This window comes from Tribolium madens, unplaced genomic scaffold, assembly GCF_015345945.1.
Source record: "Tribolium madens isolate multiple individuals breed KSU strain unplaced genomic scaffold, Tmad_KSU_1.1 Scaffold_97;HRSCAF=244;Tcas5.2_LG3a, whole genome shotgun sequence".
NCBI classification, from domain to species: domain Eukaryota; kingdom Metazoa; phylum Arthropoda; class Insecta; order Coleoptera; family Tenebrionidae; genus Tribolium; species Tribolium madens.
In genome coordinates this window covers 11,330,748-11,349,008 of record NW_025401069.1, presented here as the reverse complement: position 1 = coordinate 11,349,008, position 18,261 = coordinate 11,330,748, and the positions used below count along the sequence as shown (strand labels likewise).

At 33.3% G+C, this 18,261-nt stretch overlaps 4 protein-coding genes across 9 annotated transcripts in view; 2 read left to right on the top strand and 2 right to left on the bottom strand.

Moving 5' to 3' along the window:
• Positions 1-313: 313 nt before the first annotated feature.
• Positions 314-3,218, bottom strand: LOC123014424 (putative sodium-coupled neutral amino acid transporter 10). The gene is made up of 6 exons (XM_044413543.1): positions 3,052-3,218; positions 2,484-3,004; positions 2,110-2,395; positions 1,819-2,055; positions 1,597-1,771; positions 314-1,550 (listed from the first exon to the last, which is right to left on the bottom strand). The coding sequence occupies exons 1-6, from the start codon at positions 3,136-3,138 to the stop codon at positions 379-381; spliced, it is 2,478 nt and encodes an 825-aa protein (XP_044269478.1). The 5' UTR covers positions 3,139-3,218; the 3' UTR covers positions 314-378.
• A 248-nt stretch (positions 3,219-3,466) lies between these two features.
• LOC123014432 (ras-related GTP-binding protein C) lies at positions 3,467-5,432 on the top strand. Of its 3 annotated transcripts, none has more exons than XM_044413557.1 (8): positions 3,467-3,605; positions 3,698-3,852; positions 3,905-4,133; positions 4,181-4,358; positions 4,442-4,578; positions 4,629-4,771; positions 4,846-4,994; positions 5,040-5,432. In XM_044413557.1, the coding sequence occupies exons 1-8, from the start codon at positions 3,603-3,605 to the stop codon at positions 5,219-5,221; spliced, it is 1,176 nt and encodes a 391-aa protein (XP_044269492.1). In that variant the 5' UTR covers positions 3,467-3,602; the 3' UTR covers positions 5,222-5,432. The 3 variants fall into 3 exon arrangements, with proteins under 3 accessions (XP_044269492.1, XP_044269491.1, XP_044269493.1); XM_044413556.1 differs by having other exon boundaries at positions 4,834-4,994; XM_044413558.1 differs by having other exon boundaries at positions 3,485-3,636; positions 4,834-4,994.
• Positions 5,363-10,975, bottom strand: LOC123014433. 3 transcript variants are annotated; one of them, XM_044413560.1, is made up of 5 exons: positions 7,901-8,658; positions 7,662-7,850; positions 5,770-5,826; positions 5,520-5,721; positions 5,363-5,468 (listed from the first exon to the last, which is right to left on the bottom strand). In XM_044413560.1, the coding sequence occupies exons 1-4, from the start codon at positions 8,553-8,555 to the stop codon at positions 5,531-5,533; spliced, it is 1,092 nt and encodes a 363-aa protein (XP_044269495.1). In that variant the 5' UTR covers positions 8,556-8,658; the 3' UTR covers positions 5,363-5,468; positions 5,520-5,530. The 3 variants fall into 3 exon arrangements, with proteins under 3 accessions (XP_044269495.1, XP_044269496.1, XP_044269494.1); XM_044413561.1 differs by lacking the exon at positions 5,363-5,468 and adding an exon at positions 10,840-10,975 and having other exon boundaries at positions 5,480-5,721; positions 7,901-8,497; XM_044413559.1 differs by lacking the exon at positions 5,363-5,468 and having other exon boundaries at positions 5,480-5,721.
• LOC123014419 (obscurin) overlaps positions 10,702-18,261 on the top strand; it is a 34,468-nt gene continuing 26,908 nt past the window's right edge. For both annotated transcript variants that reach the window (XM_044413537.1, XM_044413536.1), the window contains exons 1-6: positions 10,702-10,784; positions 13,521-13,566; positions 13,996-14,117; positions 14,165-14,434; positions 14,478-14,648; positions 14,696-14,861. In XM_044413537.1, the coding sequence (XP_044269472.1) occupies positions 13,537-13,566; positions 13,996-14,117; positions 14,165-14,434; positions 14,478-14,648; positions 14,696-14,861 (759 nt within the window). In that variant the 5' untranslated portion in view covers positions 10,702-10,784; positions 13,521-13,536. The remainder of the gene's footprint in view (positions 10,785-13,520; positions 13,567-13,995; positions 14,118-14,164; positions 14,435-14,477; positions 14,649-14,695; positions 14,862-18,261) is intronic.

Genomic DNA, 18,261 nt, shown 5'->3' with positions numbered 1-18,261 from the left:
GGGCTCAGCCACTTCGACGCTTCTCTCGGCATAATCGCTGGCATTCAAATGTAGGACAAGATGGGTATTTATGGACGCCATGCCACACGGGGGCCCAACGACTCTCTTTTGTTTATTTACAAAGTGGACAAGTCTGAAAATCGATTTTTCGAAGAGATGATAGTGTTCGAAAAAACTGCTCAAACTAGGGATATTTATTTTTAGCCAACAGCAGTCTTCCAATTTTTAGAAATAATTAAGACTTCTAGATCAAAAACTAGGGATATTTATTTTTAGTCAACAATAGGAGTCTTTCAATTAAAAAAAAATAAACTTCTGGAACAATCATATATTTACAATACTGATACAAATAATTCAGTCAGGCCACAACATCACAGCTTATTTTTCACTAAATTGTTTCAAATCGCGCTTTTGGGGCTTCACATCATGAAATTTCCCATTCTGGTCGAGCCCCAAGTCCGCTTGGACCAACTCAGGTTCCGAGAGTTTACATAACATTTTAATGAGAGGTTTTTCAGTGCTTGTTAACTTATTCATTTCATTACAAACCTCCTTCATTGCTTTATTTAATTTATCAATTTTTTCTTCAGCTACATCTCTTTTAACTCTCGCTTTGTTTTCATCATTTTCTGATAAAATATCTCGTCTCATATTTTTTATTTCTGATTCTTTGTCTTTTGGAGTGTCTTTCTGTTCAGGAATTTTGTTTTCGAGTGTGACATTATTTGCTTTTGCTAGGGCTATTGGGAGAGGCACCATTTTAATATTGCCACTCTCATTCTTAACAAGATTTATTTCTTCAACTATTTTCTCCTTCTCTTCAATTTTCTCCACTTTATCAACTAATTTGTCTTCAGTGTTTTTCTTTGGAATTTCTTCAACTCGTTTTTGGCCTTCTTCTTGTTCTTCTTTCTTCGGAAGACCAAGCTTAGCATCTTTCCCACTGATACTCTCTATTGCTTTCCTCGCAATACTCTCAATCTGCTTCACAGCTTTCACTTTTTCTTCATTCACTTTATCTATATCTTTATTCTGGACAATTTCTTGGTGCTTCTGAATCACCTCAATCAATTTCTTCTGCTGCTCCACCATTTCTTTCTGAACCTCATTCTGCTTCTGAATTGTATCAATCAAAATCTGGTTACTGTCTTTCACTTTCTTATCTTCTTCTTCTTTCAATTCAGTCTCTTCCTTCTTTATTGCTTCATTATCAACTTCTTCATTCTTCTTCGCTACTTTATCTTCTTTTGGTTCTTCTGGCGGCTGCACCGGCTCGACCACCGGCCCTTGCTTCTCTTCAATCTTCTTTTCTTCAACCGGTTTTGGTGTTTCCACCGGTTCTTCAGGTTGAGGTGGCTCACGACGCACTTCTTCAACTTTCACTCTTTCTTCAGGTTGGGGTGGCTCATGACGCACCTCTTCAACTTTCACTCTTTCTTCAGGTTGGGGTGGCTCGTGACGCACCTCAACTTTCTTCTCTTCAAGTGGTGCTTCAATTTTGACTTCATCGGGCGGTTTTTTCTTCTTTTCTTCACTCGCGACTACTTTAACTAAGAAAAAATAAGAAAACAAACTAGAAATAAACAATTTACGTACTGGTTGTTGGTATGTCGATGACGACAGGTTTTTCAGGTTGTATCACTTGAGGTTTCATTATTTCAGGTTGTGGAGGGTTTTTTTCAGTCACAATGCTCAGTTTCGCCTCCTCAAAAGCGTACAAATTGGCGTACGTTCCTAAAACCATGACGATTATGCCCACAAAAAGCATAATCTAATTTCAGTTTAAAAAAATTTTGTGAGTTTAAAAGTGAAACAAACCTGGGCTAAAATCCGTTCGTTTGTGTTTTTAGGGGAAATACAAATGAAACAAGTGACGGGGAATATCACACAAATCATTACACCTATTGTTGACCCTACTAGACCTAGTACTAGTTCTATATTTGGAATTATTATTCCTATTACCAAGGAAACTGTAACTATTACTAATGTCAACATTTTAAATTTAACTTCTGGAATATAGTTAGTGGGGGCGCCTTCATGTAGACTTGTATAGGGCTGCAAAAAATGTTTCTGTGACACAACAGTGTGACAAAGATCGAATTATTATACCCCTTTGTAGAGAAGAGAATAGAGACTGGCCCTACAGGGAAATATCACTAAAGGAAAACTGAAAGCTAGTGATAAAACAAAACCCATTTTGATAACATCACTAGTGATGGTCGGCTTAAAACTCAGTAGAACGTTCCCAGTGAAAGGTTTTTGAAAAAACGCAATGTAACCAAATGCACCAACAAAAATATAGACCCAAGTGCAAATATTCACCGCGATTTTGATCAAACTGTTCATTTTTTCCAAAGAAGCGTTTGGTATGGCTTGATAGATCTCGAATAATTGCCTGAAAAACAAATTTTATTTATGGAGAAAAACCGGCAACGTTGCAAAATTTGACATTTCGCAACGTTGTCATTTTTTTTTAATTCTACGTTTGGCATGACAGCGCCATGGAAAAGATGGGTAAGCACTGGAGGATGCCCGCCGGCCGCCAAATCACCACTTCGCTGACCCAATCGCCGGTGAAAATATGGGGCAAAGCCTCGAGGACGATTTTCAGCACTAAACAGCAATAAAACCCCACCGTGGCCTTTGACACCCCATTCAAACTATCGACGTTGCGCAGCAGCCCCAAAGGGAGCACACAGAAGACGGCGAGGGCTATCAAAACGCTGTTTCTGAGGGCGCTTCCGACCACAGCCCCCGTCATTTCGGAGACGATGGCCGGTCCTAGGTCCCCCATGACGACGAAAAATGCCACGCAAGCGCCGAGTTGGAATCCAATCATTCCGATTTCGATGGAAAATTTGCCCAAACTGCCGAAAACGTGAAATGCGAGGAACTCGAAGGTCTTCCGGCGGGCCTTTATGGCGGATTTAAGCAGAAAGTGGCACGCTAGACGGGACATGATGCTGCTGATTAAAAGGATGAGTACTGATAAGAGGATACCGCACTGAAACAGAAATGTGAGACTTTGGGGGACTGTGTTTAAGGGGGCACCTGTTTGAAGCAATAGGGCATTGCGAGGATGCTCACGCCGATTATGCTATTAGCGAGATTCATCGTGTGGCCACTTGCGTTATCCATCGTGGAAAGTTAAAAATTTAGAAGGATAAACGAGTTTTGTTTACATCTTTAAGATTGTCAAAGTGACAAGTGACATTTTGCTAGACCAGAGGTACTAAAGTAAGCTTTTAGAATCAATTATTCAGTTTTTTAAGTAGTTTGTATACCCTAACATGTGTTTTATTAAAGTATGTTTTGTTTTTATTAACCAATTCTGTTCTTTTTTGGGTTTGTTATTTTTTGCGCCTTAAAAAAATCACGTTTGGGGACTACTGGTGTGAAACAAATCCGCAGCTGTCTCTTTTGCGTCAATCAAAATTACATCTTCTGTCTCTTTTTCACAATTTTAATGGCGGCGCTAGTGTCAGAAGTGTCATATGATGTCAAAAGTTTACATTTTTCTAATTTTTGGTAATTTATGCAATGTTTAATCACCGTGGCATTTAAATCAACACAAACCCAAACATTTCAGACAAAATTAAACAATGGTATGTGTCAAAACTTTTCGTCATTTTTTAGGTTAGGTTTTTTATTTTTACTCGCAAACAATGCCTCTTGACTGAACTTTGATTGTTCTCAGTCGTATCAAGATGAGGAAGAAGGTGGGGCTTTTGATGGGCATGCAAGTTCGTTTCCTAAAGATTTTGGTTATGGGGCCTTTGACGGGGACCACGACGTGAGCCTGTCAGCTTCTGGGGAGCAGAAACCTCGAATACTTCTCATGGGGCTAAGGAGGTGGGTTTGTAAGGCGTCTTCTTTTGATTTTAACGTAAAACCGGGTTTCCAGATCTGGGAAATCGTCGATACAAAAAGTCGTTTTCCATAAAATGTCCCCAAATGAAACTCTCTTCCTTGAAAGTACAAATAAGATAGTTAAGGATGACATAAACAACTCTAGTTTTGTCCAGTTCCAAATCTGGGATTTTCCGGGACAGATCGATTTTTTTGATTCGTCGTTTGATTCCGATATGATTTTTGGCGGCTGTGGGGCTCTAGTTTTCGTCATAGATGCCCAGGTAGGCCTCCAAGAATAAGGAACAGTGAAACTCAATCGAAATTTCAGGACGACTACATGGAAGCTCTCAATAAACTCAACCTCACGGTCACAAAAGCATACAAAGTGAACCCCTCAATAAAATTTGAAGTTTTCATTCATAAAGTCGACGGTTTAGGCGATGATTTCAAAATGGAGTCGCAAAGGGACATCCACCAGCGAGCCACGGACGATTTGGCCGATTCTGGTACATATAGTCAATTTCATTGCTATAAAACTTTCAAGGCCATTATTAAGTTGGCAACACGTAACAAATGTCACTGATTTCAGGTTATGACCAAATTCATCTGAGTTTTCACCTGACGTCGATTTATGACCACTCGATTTTTGAAGCTTTCTCCAAAGTAGTACAGAAATTAATCCCCCAATTACCGGCCTTAGAAAACTTGCTCAATATTTTAAACACTGTGCGTGTTAATTAAATGAATCAGACACGAATTAAATTTTGTGATTTCAGAATTCGGCAATTGAAAAATCATTTTTGTTCGATGTTGTTTCAAAAATCTACATAGCGACAGACTCGACGCCTGTGGACATGCAAAGTTACGAACTGTGTTGCGATATGATCGACGTTGTAATTGACGTATCGTGGATTTATGGGTATATATTAATTTTTTTCTAGAGTTTTCAATTTTGGCCAAATTAATTTGTATTTTGAGTAGTCAAGTTTTCAGTGTAAAAGAGGAACAAGATCCGGCGGCTTTCGACGAGCAGAGTTCTAGTCTTATTAAATTAAATAACGGTACTGTTCTGTATTTGAGGGAAGTCAATAAATTTCTGGCTCTAGTCTGTATTTTACGAGAAGACAATTTCGACCACAAAGGTACTATTGCTTGTTTTTGTGAATTGAATTAATTTGGTGGTTTAGGAATCATCGATTACAATTTTTTGTGCTTTCGGGAAGCGATTCAGCAAGTTTTTGAATTGCGAAATAAGTGCCAAGGTAACTCGTTAACTAATTCCGCAGGCAGCCCTATAGTTAATGGAAATAATATTATGGGAGAGCGGCATTTAAGTCCCACACTAACTGATGAGCTAGGTAGTAAATAAATTAAATAAATGTAAGAAATAAAATTGTAAATAGGTACAATGTGCCTTTTATTTTTGTCTACGACATTGTTATTTTTTATGTTTATTGTTTCATATATTTTAAAAAGTCTAAATGTATATATAGTGTCTTTTCATGTATCATCTTGTAACAATTTAAGTTTTGTAAACACACTGTCAGCTAAGCTTGTTTCAATAAATTCTTTATTATTGATTTTTTCTTTCATTTCTCCCACACAAAAAAACGAAACTAAAGCAAGATTAGTTTGGTAGAATATAATATAAATATACAAATAAGTACGATTGAGCGATTTAATCTTCTCCATCCACCGTAATTCCGATTTTTTGCAAATGTTTCTTCCTTAAAGTATGAGCTTGCTCCCGTTTCCAAACGTCGCTTAAAACCTTATGTGCCGATTTTTGGTCTTTACAATCGCGCGAACTTCGAGCCACCAGCCACGTGCCCGTCACGGTTTCACTACCTTCGCAAATTCGACACTCCCCTATAGTCACAATATTACCAAAACAATGAAAAAGAAAGAAAAAATTACCTATAAAAGTAGCAAGATGTCGGTCTTTCTCATGCACCGCTAGAGCAATCACCATGCCTGAAAATAATAATAATAATAAAAAAGCGGCTTTCTTGAATTGTAAGCACAAGTAAATACAATTCGGGAGGCGAAGTCTAGCAACAGTTATTCATACTTAACCCCCTAAACAAAACAAAAAGAAAAATGAAAAATTGCTTTACAGTTTAACTAAAATTAAGAAAAACTACTTAAGTATAACAGGAATTAAAACAATAAGAAAATAACAAAAAGCAAAAGTAAAAAACTAGAAGTTCAAAAAATGTATTTTTATCATTTTGCGAAAATTGTTCACTGAAAGTTTTTCTTTAAACCTTTGTTGTCTCATTTGAGAAGAATTATATAACTTTATTGTATTGTAAGAGAGAGATCTTTTAAACATTGCTTTTTTTATTGCTTTTTATTGTTACAAATTTAAACAGGTGATAGAATATTCAATTTTAAGATAAAACTTTCCTATATACATGTGTCAAAAAAGTAAAAGTACTCTAACTATTTTGACTATTGGTACTTGCCACACAAAAAAAGATTTGTTGCATTTTTTCGATACAACTTACCGTTGTTGAATAAAATCAGTTTACAATTTGTCTTACAAACCATAAAGAGGATAAAAATTAAATTTGTTTCACTGGTTAAGACACCCGTGATTAAAAATTTCGACAACTGATCTTTAAATTCGTTCAGGTGTTTAAAAGTAATCAGCTGTACCAACTTTTGTAATTTTATCTATTCTGCAATAGTGGGAAAATCCCATTAAAAACGCATCTATTTCAGTGGGGTGGAGCTCGCTTACGTAACATTTTTGATACATGTTCATAGGAAACTTTTCTCTTAAAATTGAATATTCTATCACCTGTTTAAGTTTGTAACAATAAAAACGAAATACCCTGTATATTTGGTCTACCGGCAGCCAACCAAGTTCTTTTATTTTATGAGATACATGGTCAAATTTTCTTAATTTGTAAATAAAACGAGAGCACGAATTTTGTATTTTTTGTAATTTATATTTAGATTGATAATTTAAACATGAATAATAAATGATGGGGCCATAATTAAGGTTGGAAAGCACCAATGACTCGCATAGTTTTTTTCGAAGTTTAAAATTCAAAATGTGATAATTGGAATATAACATTTTTAATGCAATATAAGACCTCTTTACAATCAAGTTGACATGTTCTCTAAATCGTAATTCCGAATCCATTATAATTCCAAGATTTTTTACACTATACAATTTGAGATACCTATTTCAATACTACCAATTTTGAGAATAATTTCCGGTTGATTTTTTTATTTCTTGTGGAAATGCAAATTGATGAACATTTACTCGAATTTAAATTTAAACCAATGCTTTTAGACAATAAGAAAATTTCATTTAGATCAGGATCAAAATGATAATATAACTGTGTATCATCTGCAAAGGCATGGATGTTAACATATTTTACCGATTTTAATATTTCTGCGCTGTATATTAAAAATAGAAGTGGTCCCAAAATTGAACCTTGCGGAACACCGGATCTAATATTTTCTGCTCTTGATTGTGAGGGACCAATTGTAACAATTAGTTTCCTATTAGTAAGGTACGAATTAAAAAAAATTTGAAATGTTGTCAAAACCATAAAAAGATAATTTTGCACACAAAAGTGAGTGATCTAAAGTGTCAAATGCTTTAGAAAAATCCAACAATGTCACAATGGTGGCATCACCTTTATCCAAAGCTCTAAAGCAATGATCAAGAATTTTTCCGAAATCCTGATTGTTTATTCGTAATAAGAAAATCAAGTTAGCAAGGTTAAGGTCACGTGATTTCAAACTGGTTTGATTGGTTTGTTGAATCACGTGACTGGTGGCGACTTTACCCGAATGCATGAAGGGGATTTCCCCGAAAACGGTCCAATTTCCATCACAGAGGAAGCCATCTTCGTTCGGTGGGATGCGATCAGCAAGATGGATGCGAAATTTTTTACGTGTAGAATTCTGATAGCAAATGTCAAAACGCATACCGGCGGCGTCACTTATCCAAGAACCGTTGATGTTGCAAATTACTCCTAGATTGAGTTATTTGAATTTTTATTTCTGTTTTTAATGTTTTCTTTACCTTCCTTCTTATTCCCTTCACTTTTCCACTGCATTAGCCCCTCCACATCTTGTAAAATTTTATGCAGCACTGCGTTTTCCTCTTTCGTATTATTAGTATTGTCCTCTTCACCGGTGACGGGCTCTTCGCCCCCTTGGGGTTTTTCCCCCTCTTTAGCAGATGTAACAGTACTCACCTCCGGAGAGCCGCCCCCACCGCCCCCCTGCTCCTTCGGCTGTCCATTCTCCTCACTCAACATCCTCGCTTTGACAAATTTCACCGCGGGATTTTTCAAGTTGATGGGGATCACCAACGGTACCACTGTGAACCCTTCCGGTTCCGGTTTCTTCTCCTCGCTTCGTTTGAACCCTTTCATGTTTTTGAAAGGCACCAATTGGCCGTTCTGGACGATGTACAATTGGTTCTCGGCGATTCCTTGCGACCGTTTGCTTCGTTTCTCCGTTTGTCTCTTGTCGAGGTTTTTGCGTTTGTATCTTTGGATGAAAGAACGGAGATCTTCACTCATAGGACGTGTCTTGAAAAACTCACGTTCTCTTTCGAGGAGAGAGCGTTTAGCTACGATGAGATCTTTTGGTTGGTCCTTAACTTTAGATGCTTCTGAAATTGTGAGGATTATTACGCTGATTCCTAGAATTTTGAGTAGATTTTTTTGCATATTATTGTAAAAGAGCGCTTGGTTTCATGCCACATCAAGGCTAAGAACGGCTCGGACAACAAAACGTCAAAATGACAACCTGCCAAAAAGCGATCTCTAGTCGCGAGAGTCAAATTTGTTCCCAAGTTATGCGAAAAGGCGCAACAATAAAAAAAACAAAAATTCCCTCCAATTATAACACCTTAATTAATTGATTAAATAATATCTTATAATTATTTTGAAATAAATGCGATGTTTCAGAAATCTATAAATATGTTCTTTAAAATAAAATACACCCTTATTAATATTTTTTTTCTTAATTTGAAAATATTTTTTTTTGTAAATTGCAAGCTCCATAAAAATAAAGAATTTTAAAAAAGACCGTTTTAAAATACTGAGAATAAGCTTGTTTTCACTCTCGTTTTCGAAAAAAAATCTGTTATGAACGAGCGTAGAAAATAAAACTTTTCTTGGCTTTCTAAAAACCAACAATAAAGCAGTTTTTACAATTTTTTCTTTATTAATCAGTAACAGTAGGTTAAATACAGTGTGATTTACAAAAACTAAGAACTTTAGTGCCAACCAAAATGCAATTTCCACAAAACATTTGATTCAAAAAGCAGATTATATTTATTCATAGGTTTGATAATGACAACTATTAACCTCACAAATTAAATTTAAATTTTAATAAAGTTTTATACAATGATGTCCAAAACATCAGTTTATCAACGATGAATGTGTTCAAAGTAGTTATATAAATCACTGTAAAGTGTTTTAAATTAATTTTTATGTTAAAATTGAATTTTATCTACTCTACTGCATGTTAAAATGCAATTTTACCGTTTAGAGTTTAGACGATGAAAAAATACTTGTTCATGTTTCATTTTTTATTAATCAACAATTTTCAATATCTCGGCTTCTAATTGAAACATAAAGATGGAATCAACGCCATTTGGTAGATCAGGAAAACAACTAAGGAGTTGTTCAAAAATCAAAAAAAATTCAAAAATCCAAAAATTTATAATTCAAAAATTCTAAAATAAAAAAAATCTCTAAAACAAAAAAATCAAAAATTGAAAAGGTTAAAAAATCAAAAAAATTTAAAAATGAAAAAAGTTCAAAAATTAAAGAAACTCAAAAATCAGCAATATCCATAAATCAAAAAAAAATCAAAAAACAAAACACAAAAAAACTAATAGGAAAAATAAAAAACAAACAAAAATCAAAAAAATTAAAAAAGTTCAAAAACCAAGAAAAAAAAAAAGGACTTAAAAGTAAAAAAATATACACGGTATGTCGTAACTCTCAGAGAAGCTCGTAGTTGGTTAATTGTTGTTTAACATACATATACAGAGTCTAAAAACTTGGTTGGTTTTTGAATTCAGCCTCTGGTTTTAAAATTACCACCATCCAAAGAGGAAAAACTGATTTAAAACTTAATTCTCATTGTCATTAGGGGAAAATATTAATATACTACACTTATTACTAACATATTAAGTAGTCTTTATAAGTTGTAATTTATTATACAGATCTAAGTACCTAAGAAAAAAATAAATATAAAAAAAATGAAAAAATCTTCTAATAACAAAACTTTTTTCAGATTCAATTTCAATTTACTAAAAAGTACAAAGTACTTTTTTACATTTTTTTTGTCAATGAAACAATTTTGTAACTTTTATACATAATATCAAAGAGTGCAAACAATCAGTGTTTTCTCACCTTGTATATTAACATTATTGTTTTTCAAAAGTGGTGTTTTATCAAAAAAATGCCTTGTAATCCCTAACTACATAATTCTATAAACGTAGTCAATTTAAAAGCTCTTTCAACTACTAAATATAGCACTTTTCTAGTACAAATTTTTAGTTTTGGTCCACACTTTTGCCGCCATAATATAAAATACTGACGAAAATTTGGCTATTTTTAGATGGAGAGAGTTTCTGTCTTTCGTCGAAGCTGTCACAGTGTTGCATCACTTTTCCTATTTATAATTCGACTTTACTTTTTGACTAGTCGTATCTTGACTTTATTGAATTATTACTCTACTATAGTAGATTTTTTTTCAATAATTGGAATTTGAATCGACGTCCACAAGCAGTGCAAAACAGCATCCGAGAATAACTCGGATAAGATGCGAGGGATCTAGTGAGCGTCGAGCGATTCGCCAGTGTTTCGCGAGGAGCTTACTTGATCATATTATTTATAGGTGGTTGTTTGTGGTGTGTTTCGTGTCATTAAATAGGTGTGAGTGTGAGTCAATAAAATTACGTTAAAACTAGAGTATTTTTCCAAAAATTTGACTTGCCTTTTCGTGGCTAATTTTTAACCATGACTGCGTTCTTGGAAATCGAAATACCAACACCAAAAATAGAACAATTGAGAGGTTTTCGATTTGTTGACAGGGTTGTGCTCATTTCTAACTGAAATCATTTACAAAAAAAATAAAAAAAAACAATAATTGCTTTTCTGATGTGTCATAACAGTTGTCTTAAAATATTCTAGCATTCTCAAATATTGTAATCAAATAAAAAATAAATTTGTGGGATATTTAATCTCCTGAAACATTTTTGTTGTTGAAATGTCTACTTAAAAAAATGTTGTGTTTTTGAACAGAAAAAAATTAATGTGTTTATTTTTGTGACAAATTAAATTCTTTTAAAGCTTACTACATAAATAGCAATCAAAATACACTCAAGAGAGTAGATTTTTTCAGGAATTTGACTAAATGCCAACATCATTAGTGTATCAAATGCATTATTTTTCCCTGCAAAATATTCGGATCTGGCATTTAAACAAACTGTTTTCGAGTTTTAAACAGTTTCATTAGAATTCAAACTCTTGAAGATTGATAATTTTTTGTCAATTTAATTTTAAAATAATAATATTTTTATGATACAGAATAACCATCACTGGCAGCTATTTTTTTAAATGTTAAAAAAATAAAAAAGTAAAACAATATTTTTTTGACTTAAGAATTATTTTATTTTATTGAAACTTGATAGCTGAAAATTATCCACTGACTGAAACTCTTATTAAATATGCAGAGTCTGAACGTGTTTCGACAACAAAATTACCATCATCAGAATAATCCAGTCTAAAAATTGAAAAAATTAAAAATACAAAAGATAAATAATTACGAATTACAATTCTATTTTCTTAAATCTAATTTATTTTAATCAAATTACTAAAAGACTGTTTTAAAATTGTCACAATGATAAAAAATATAAGTAATTGGGGGGTGCGGGGCACCTATTAAAAATAAAAATAATCTACTTGCTTAGGGTAAAAAAAATAATAGTAGTAATTCTTCATAAATTTGTAATTTCGTGTTTATTCTAATCTTTTTTTAGTAACGTTGCATTCTTTAAAATCACTTTTAATGTCAAAGATGTCTTAAATTTTCTATCTTTCTATTTTCGTCTTCGAGAAAATGGATCAAATTCATCGTTTATGTTATTATTATATTTTGTTTTTCCATTTTTCAAATTAATTAAAAATTAAGCTCTTTAGTAAAAAACTCCTTGAAAAAAGTTTTCTTATTATCTCAAAAACTTCAAAACATTTTACTATTCCAAAAAATTTAGAGAACAAACAAATTTCRAAAATTTTCTGATGATTTTTGCAATATTGTACCTCAATGAAAAATGGTCGTATTTAGATCTAAAAAATCTATTTGAAAGGTAGTTTTTTTTATTTAGCTTTCGCATACCCTAATTTTACTCATCTCAAATTAATTGCGTTAATAGAAAAAAGTAATTTTTTTTATTGTTTTCAATTTTTTTTCACATTTAACAGAAGTGTATTATTTTTCAAAATTCAACAATTTGAAGCATTTTGCAACTTTGAACATGTACTATTTTCTTGACACTTTTCATTGCATACGTTATTTATTGATCTTTTTCTCTTGTACTATACAAAAAATTATATTATTTTTAAATTTTCTAAATATTAAATTCAATAAATTCAGGAACCATAGGGAAGACGAAATTGTTCTTTTGCGTAATTGTTCTCAATTCTGCAAATTATATTAATTTTTTGTTTAATCATCCTTTGAAAATATGAAAAGTCGGCGCCCATGATTGAAACGTTTTTTTTTTAATAAAAATAATAAATGCATTCTATTAAGTTCTAATTTTCTAATGATTATCTTATAAAGTTTATATTTACACGTGTTTTTTCAACTAGGCATCATCAGGATAAACTAAAAATGACTCCTTCTAAATTTTATTTGTTACCGTAAAGATCTTGTAACATACAGCGTGAATAAAAAGTATCGAATCAAACATTTTTTGCTTAAATTATTATTTATTTTTTGAAAAAAGTACCTAATTAATGTAAAAATGTGACGTTTTATCAAGCATAAAATTTTTCAGAGAATTTTTCGAAATTTACTCGTATGAGTTCTGTAAAATTTTTAATTTTTTTAAATGGCAACCCACTATAAAACCTTTTGTTATTAACAAAAGCTACGATTCAACGATTACAACCATCTACATTTTACTCATTTTTTTATATTAATTGCTATTTTGGCAAAAAAATCTCAAAAACAAACACAATTTTATTCTTAAAACACAATCATAAGTTTTATAGCACTTTAATTTGTATTAATTATTGTTTTGAAGGAAAACTGTTAAAAAAAAGTAAAAACATCAAACAAAAATTATAATAAAACAATTACAGCACAACAATTACCAATAATAAAAATTGCAAAAACCGAATAAACGAATCAATGCATACAAATAAAGGTGTTTTGGAGATATTGAGAAAACGTAGGTCACAAAACTCCAAATTTTTTTGACAGTAAACCCCAATCCTGGGAGAAAGTTTCGGCATCTTGGCACCCCTGAGCCGCTTTCCTGTTGGCAGCCAACCAACAGTATGATATTTAACAGCGATTGACTGACCCACTCTTTATATAGCCCAATTGCATTGCGATTTTTCCGTCTTAGTCGCTTCAAATTGCTCAACACTCCTTTATTTTTCTAGGTCCCTAAACAATGTGATGGCTTCCCACCGCACTTCAACCACCGAGGTGAGCCTCTCGAACCCTCCAACCTTTCGAAAATAACAATCTCCCAACACTTGTTGCTACATCGCACAATGAACTAATCGTTTCTGTTTATTTATAGATAAAATAGTCGCGCCACACAAAAACACACGGAGGAGAAGAAGGACCAAATTTTTCTAAATCGAATAATGATATTCGTTTTACGCCAGCCAGTATGTTAGAGACCTTCATTGCTTGTTAGTGCTGCTTTTCTGACTTTTCTCTCAAACAGAATAGTCGTGATTGACGATTTACTTTTACTAAATCGGGAATTTAGGTACTCAAAAATCGTGAATCATGACTAAAATCTTCTTCTTTTCGATGGTATTGATGTGCAGTTTAGGCTCAATTGGCAAAACAAGTCACACGAAAACCACTCCTCTTTAATGTAAAATAACTCTCGATGATTTTTAGACAAATGGGGAGATTCTAGTCGCCTGGCAGAAATACGTTGCTTGCAGTTCGGACGAAATCACACTAAAAGAAGGCGATGTAGTCGAATTAATCGACACTGAAGACCCGGTGGTGGCGTCCAAGTAAAATTCCTCTAGATGATTTCCCTGAAAAATAGAACTGTTTTCAGGAAACCAAAACTCGATCCTGAGTTGGACACCGTCACCGGCGAGCTTTTGGACAGCTCGGCAGCACGTCATAAGCTCTCGGTGAAGCCCCGAAGGACACATTTAAGCTCCAGACATTCCCCTACGAGACTGAACTTGAGCGCCAGATGGCTGGTGCGTGAAATCACCGGCTCGAAGAAGCAAGGATGGGTGCCTTGCAAGGTCCTGCAAACTATTGATGACCCGACTCCTGGGGGCGCAGGACTTCCAGGAGATGCCCTCTTCCGAAGACAGTACGTCCCAAAACTGTTAAACTTTTTTTGACGATTTTTTCAGAGCCGTGGTCAAGGAGTTGGTAGAAACCGAACAAGAATTCGTCAAAGACCTGGATTTTGTCGTCCAAAAGTACCTCCTCCTGTCCGAGACCAAAAACGTGCCAAAAGTCATTCGAGACAACTTTGATATTATTTTCGGGAATTTGAAAGAAATTGCCGAGTTTCATCGAACGTAATTTTTTCGTATTTTTGATAATTTTTTTTTAATTTTCTTTTTAGGGTGTTGATGGAAGGTGTAAAGTACTACGCCAATGAACCCCATTTGTTAGGCAAGGCCTTTTTGAGACTGGAACGCGATTTCGATAAGCATGTCGATTATTACATGTACGAACCACAAGCTCAAGCTTTTTTGGACGCTTGTGACGAAGCTCACGACTATTTCGACGTAAGTTGTGTTTATTTGGAAGTGAATGAAACGATAAATAAGGAATGGATTAACTTAGGTTGAAAATCTGGCAGTTAATCTTTCAACATAAACGGGGAAAGGATGTTTGTGAACGTAATTTCGGCCTGTTTACGCGCTTATGTAACGTTCCAGAAACCTGTTGTACCGACAAGAAGCCAAAATTATTTTTAAAAATATTAAAATTGCTGCCCACAAGAAGTATTGTTTACATAAAAAATTTTTGAATAAAGCATTATACAGGGTGATTCATATAAAACTTAAAGCCTGATATTAACCTTAGGTGACTTGATTCAAAAAAATTAATAATAATTTAACTTGTCATTATGTTTTGGACAATTTTGATTGTAAGCAAGTTTGTAGTTTTATGTAAATCACTCTGTGGAATTTGAACGTTATTAGAACTATATTTGGCTGTGAATAAATTACTGACCTAGTCAATATACAGTATCTCGCCGGATTGAGTTTACAAGAGGAAAAAAAAATATCTTTAATTTTACGCCAAAACTTCAAAGGAAAAACATTTTTTGCTTTACTTGAAACTAATTCAGTAAAAAGAAAAGTTAATTTTTCTCTTAATTTTGAACTTAGAATAGGTAATTTTTCTCTGGTTTTAAATCCCAACACATTGGCGGTTTTATTTTTTTGACAACAATGTCACTTTGACAATAATTTATTAATTAAACAATGATGGTTTTTGTTAAAAATGACTTTGTTCTTTATCTTAAAGTTGTTTCTTTGAGTTGCTATTTATTAAAATTATGTTTTTCACAAACATTTTTGTTATTTAACTTGCGTATACTCATTTGTCAAAGTGACATCATTGTCAAAATAAAAAAAAACCCAATGTGATAGGACTAAAAAGCAGAGAAAAATTAGGAGAAAATGAACTTTTTTTCACTGAATTAGAAAAATGAAGTTTTAATTACAGATTTACTCGTTTCAAGTAAAGCAAAAAATGTTTTTCCTTTGCAGTTTTGATATAAATTCAAAGATAATTTTTTTTTTCTCTTGTAAACTCAATCCGGGGACATACTGTATGTATAGATATTGAATAAAAAACAAAATAAGCTTTATACAGGGTGTGTCAGAATTAACGCCCCATAAAAAAATGTCAAGTAAGATAAGACAGCAGGAGAGGAACATAGAAAAAATGTTTAAAAAAATTCTATCTGTTAAAAAAATTTGACATTTATTTTTTAACATTTGACACTTTTATGTCTTTAATGATACTGACAATTTTGTATATGTTTTTTATAATTATTTAGAAAGGTACAAAAATTTCTAAATTTTCATAGATTTTTCATAGATTTTCATAGATGTTCCTAGTGTCTTACCTTACGTGGCATTTTTCTCTGGGGCACGAGTTTTAGCGCACCTTGTATATGTCAATATCAAATCAGTCAGGTCACAATCTTGCAATCTCTTAGTCAGATTTGAGGACCTTCCTAAACAGGGTGTTTTTGTAATTTTAGGGTAATTTGTAATACAGAAAAAAGCTAGTGATTGCATAGAGATAATTAAATAAAAAAATTGCTTTCAGACTAAGAATGTTTAAAATTTCGTCAATAATATTTCAAAAATTTTCGACTCAATTTTTACAGATAAAGAATTGGCGCAGAAATTCTGGACAACGAGGTGATTATCGATTCTGCAGTAATAAAACATGCATTTCGTTCTAAAATCCAGATATTTTTAATGTTTAGATGATTCACGTGAACGCTGCAAAAGTTAGATGCGATATTTTGAGGTTTGCATTTAGATTTATTCTATTTTCCAGATTGACTTTATTGCTGATACGCATTATAATATATTTGAAGATTCCACTTTCCAACAGCATTAATAATAATCAAGTGATTCAGTTATTTATAAGAGAGAACGGATTAATAGTCATTTCGCTATAAATAATTTTGAAACGGTTTTATTTTCGCAACAATGCAACTCCTACAAGAGGAAAACACGACGTTTTAACACCAATAAACGAAAGTTTGAACTATTTATCTTCTAATTATAAACACAGGAAATTTAGTGTGCAAAAATACATTCCATCATCGCTCTTTTTAACAGCTTGCACATCTGGAATTTGGAAAAATGATCACAATTTTGGCTTAAATGAATCACAAAACGGTATTTGTCTCCATAACACGTGGAATTAGTAATTCCAGAATGATGGACGATTACGACTTTCATCGCTCTAAATTTAACTCTCTTTATTCATGTTTTCTAAAAATAGTCCATTTATTCATCCCGTGCAAATTTTATTATTAATATATTGTTAGATTGTTGACCTATTTCTGTCACAAACATAATAAATAACATCAAATTTCTCAATAATGTCAAATGCACTTTAAACTTTAAAGAAGATGTCCACTTACACACTTTGCAATCTAACACTGGGATCCTTGCCAATTTTTTTCTCAAGAAATGGATATTTCTGTAAATTACCTTGAAACGAAACACGGTTTCCATCATTTTGCAAAAAATGGAAGACGTCATTTCTAATTGAGAGAGAAGTCAAATTTTGAAAAGAAAACTTCATTTATTACTTGACTATTTTTAATTTTGTTTACTTTATTCTAATTCTCTCACATTAATCATCTTCCTATAATAGTAGAAAAAATTTCTATGTAGTATTTTTCCTTTCCGGCTCCAAGTGGGCAATCTACACCTTCCTCATCCCAAAATAGTTGTCTATTTTGGGCACCTGCAATTTTCTCCCTTTTCAACCCTTCCAGCACACTCCCAACCCATCTGGTGCCCAGCATGGGTCACTCCTGACCCACCCGATCCTGCGATATCCTCGTTTTGCAAAGTGTTACGTGTGATATCCGAGCCGTGGCTATCTATAGCCCCAGGAATGAGCTTTGCTCCAAGTCAGTCGACTCGTGTCCGTTAAGTGTGTGCGTCTGCTGCAGCCCCGACCTGCACGTGGATTTACCCCCAATCCACAGGTAGGTTTTGCGTCACTGCATGACCTCTGGTACCGCGACATTGGGTCACTACCATTCATAACTAAGGCTATATATAGGCAAAAGACCTCAATTGGGGTATTTGATAACGCGCGTGGGCTGATTTATGAGCGAGGAGGAATTTTGGCGATAGTTTTGGGTGGTAAATATTGACGAAGTCTGTCAACGCTATTGGTAGTAAAAGTGGAAAGTAGAAGGGCTGGTTTTTGGGAAATTTTACGTCTGATAAAACGATTTAAAAAAGTAAAAAATGTATTTTTGTCTATGATTCAAAAGAAATGTTTCTAAAAATTCTTGGAACTGTAAATTATTGAAAAAATTGAATTATTTTTTTTAAGTGTTTTATATTTGTGAAAAACTTTCTTTTTCATAAATGTTGATAGAAATTTAATACTTCAAAAGATTAGTATCTT

Coding starts and splice junctions, on each gene's coding strand:
- LOC123014433 (XM_044413560.1), bottom strand. CDS start 8,555: ATGCAAAAAAATCTACTCAAAATTCTAGGAATCAGCGTAATAATCCTC. Junction 7,851..7,900: donor TGAAGGGAATAAGAAGGAAG/GTAAAGAAAACA, acceptor AACTCAATCTAG/GAGTAATTTGCAACATCAAC. Junction 5,722..5,769: donor ACATCTTGCTACTTTTATAG/GTAATTTTTTCT, acceptor TTGTGACTATAG/GGGAGTGTCGAATTTGCGAA.
- LOC123014424 (XM_044413543.1), bottom strand. CDS start 3,138: ATGGATAACGCAAGTGGCCACACGATGAATCTCGCTAATAGCATAATC. Junction 3,005..3,051: donor TGCCCTATTGCTTCAAACAG/GTGCCCCCTTAA, acceptor TTTCTGTTTCAG/TGCGGTATCCTCTTATCAGT. Junction 2,056..2,109: donor ATTCTCTTCTCTACAAAGGG/GTATAATAATTC, acceptor CATTTTTTGCAG/CCCTATACAAGTCTACATGA.
- LOC123014432 (XM_044413556.1), top strand. Junction 4,134..4,180: donor TTTTCGTCATAGATGCCCAG/GTAGGCCTCCAA, acceptor TCGAAATTTCAG/GACGACTACATGGAAGCTCT. Junction 4,579..4,628: donor TGCTCAATATTTTAAACACT/GTGCGTGTTAAT, acceptor TTGTGATTTCAG/AATTCGGCAATTGAAAAATC.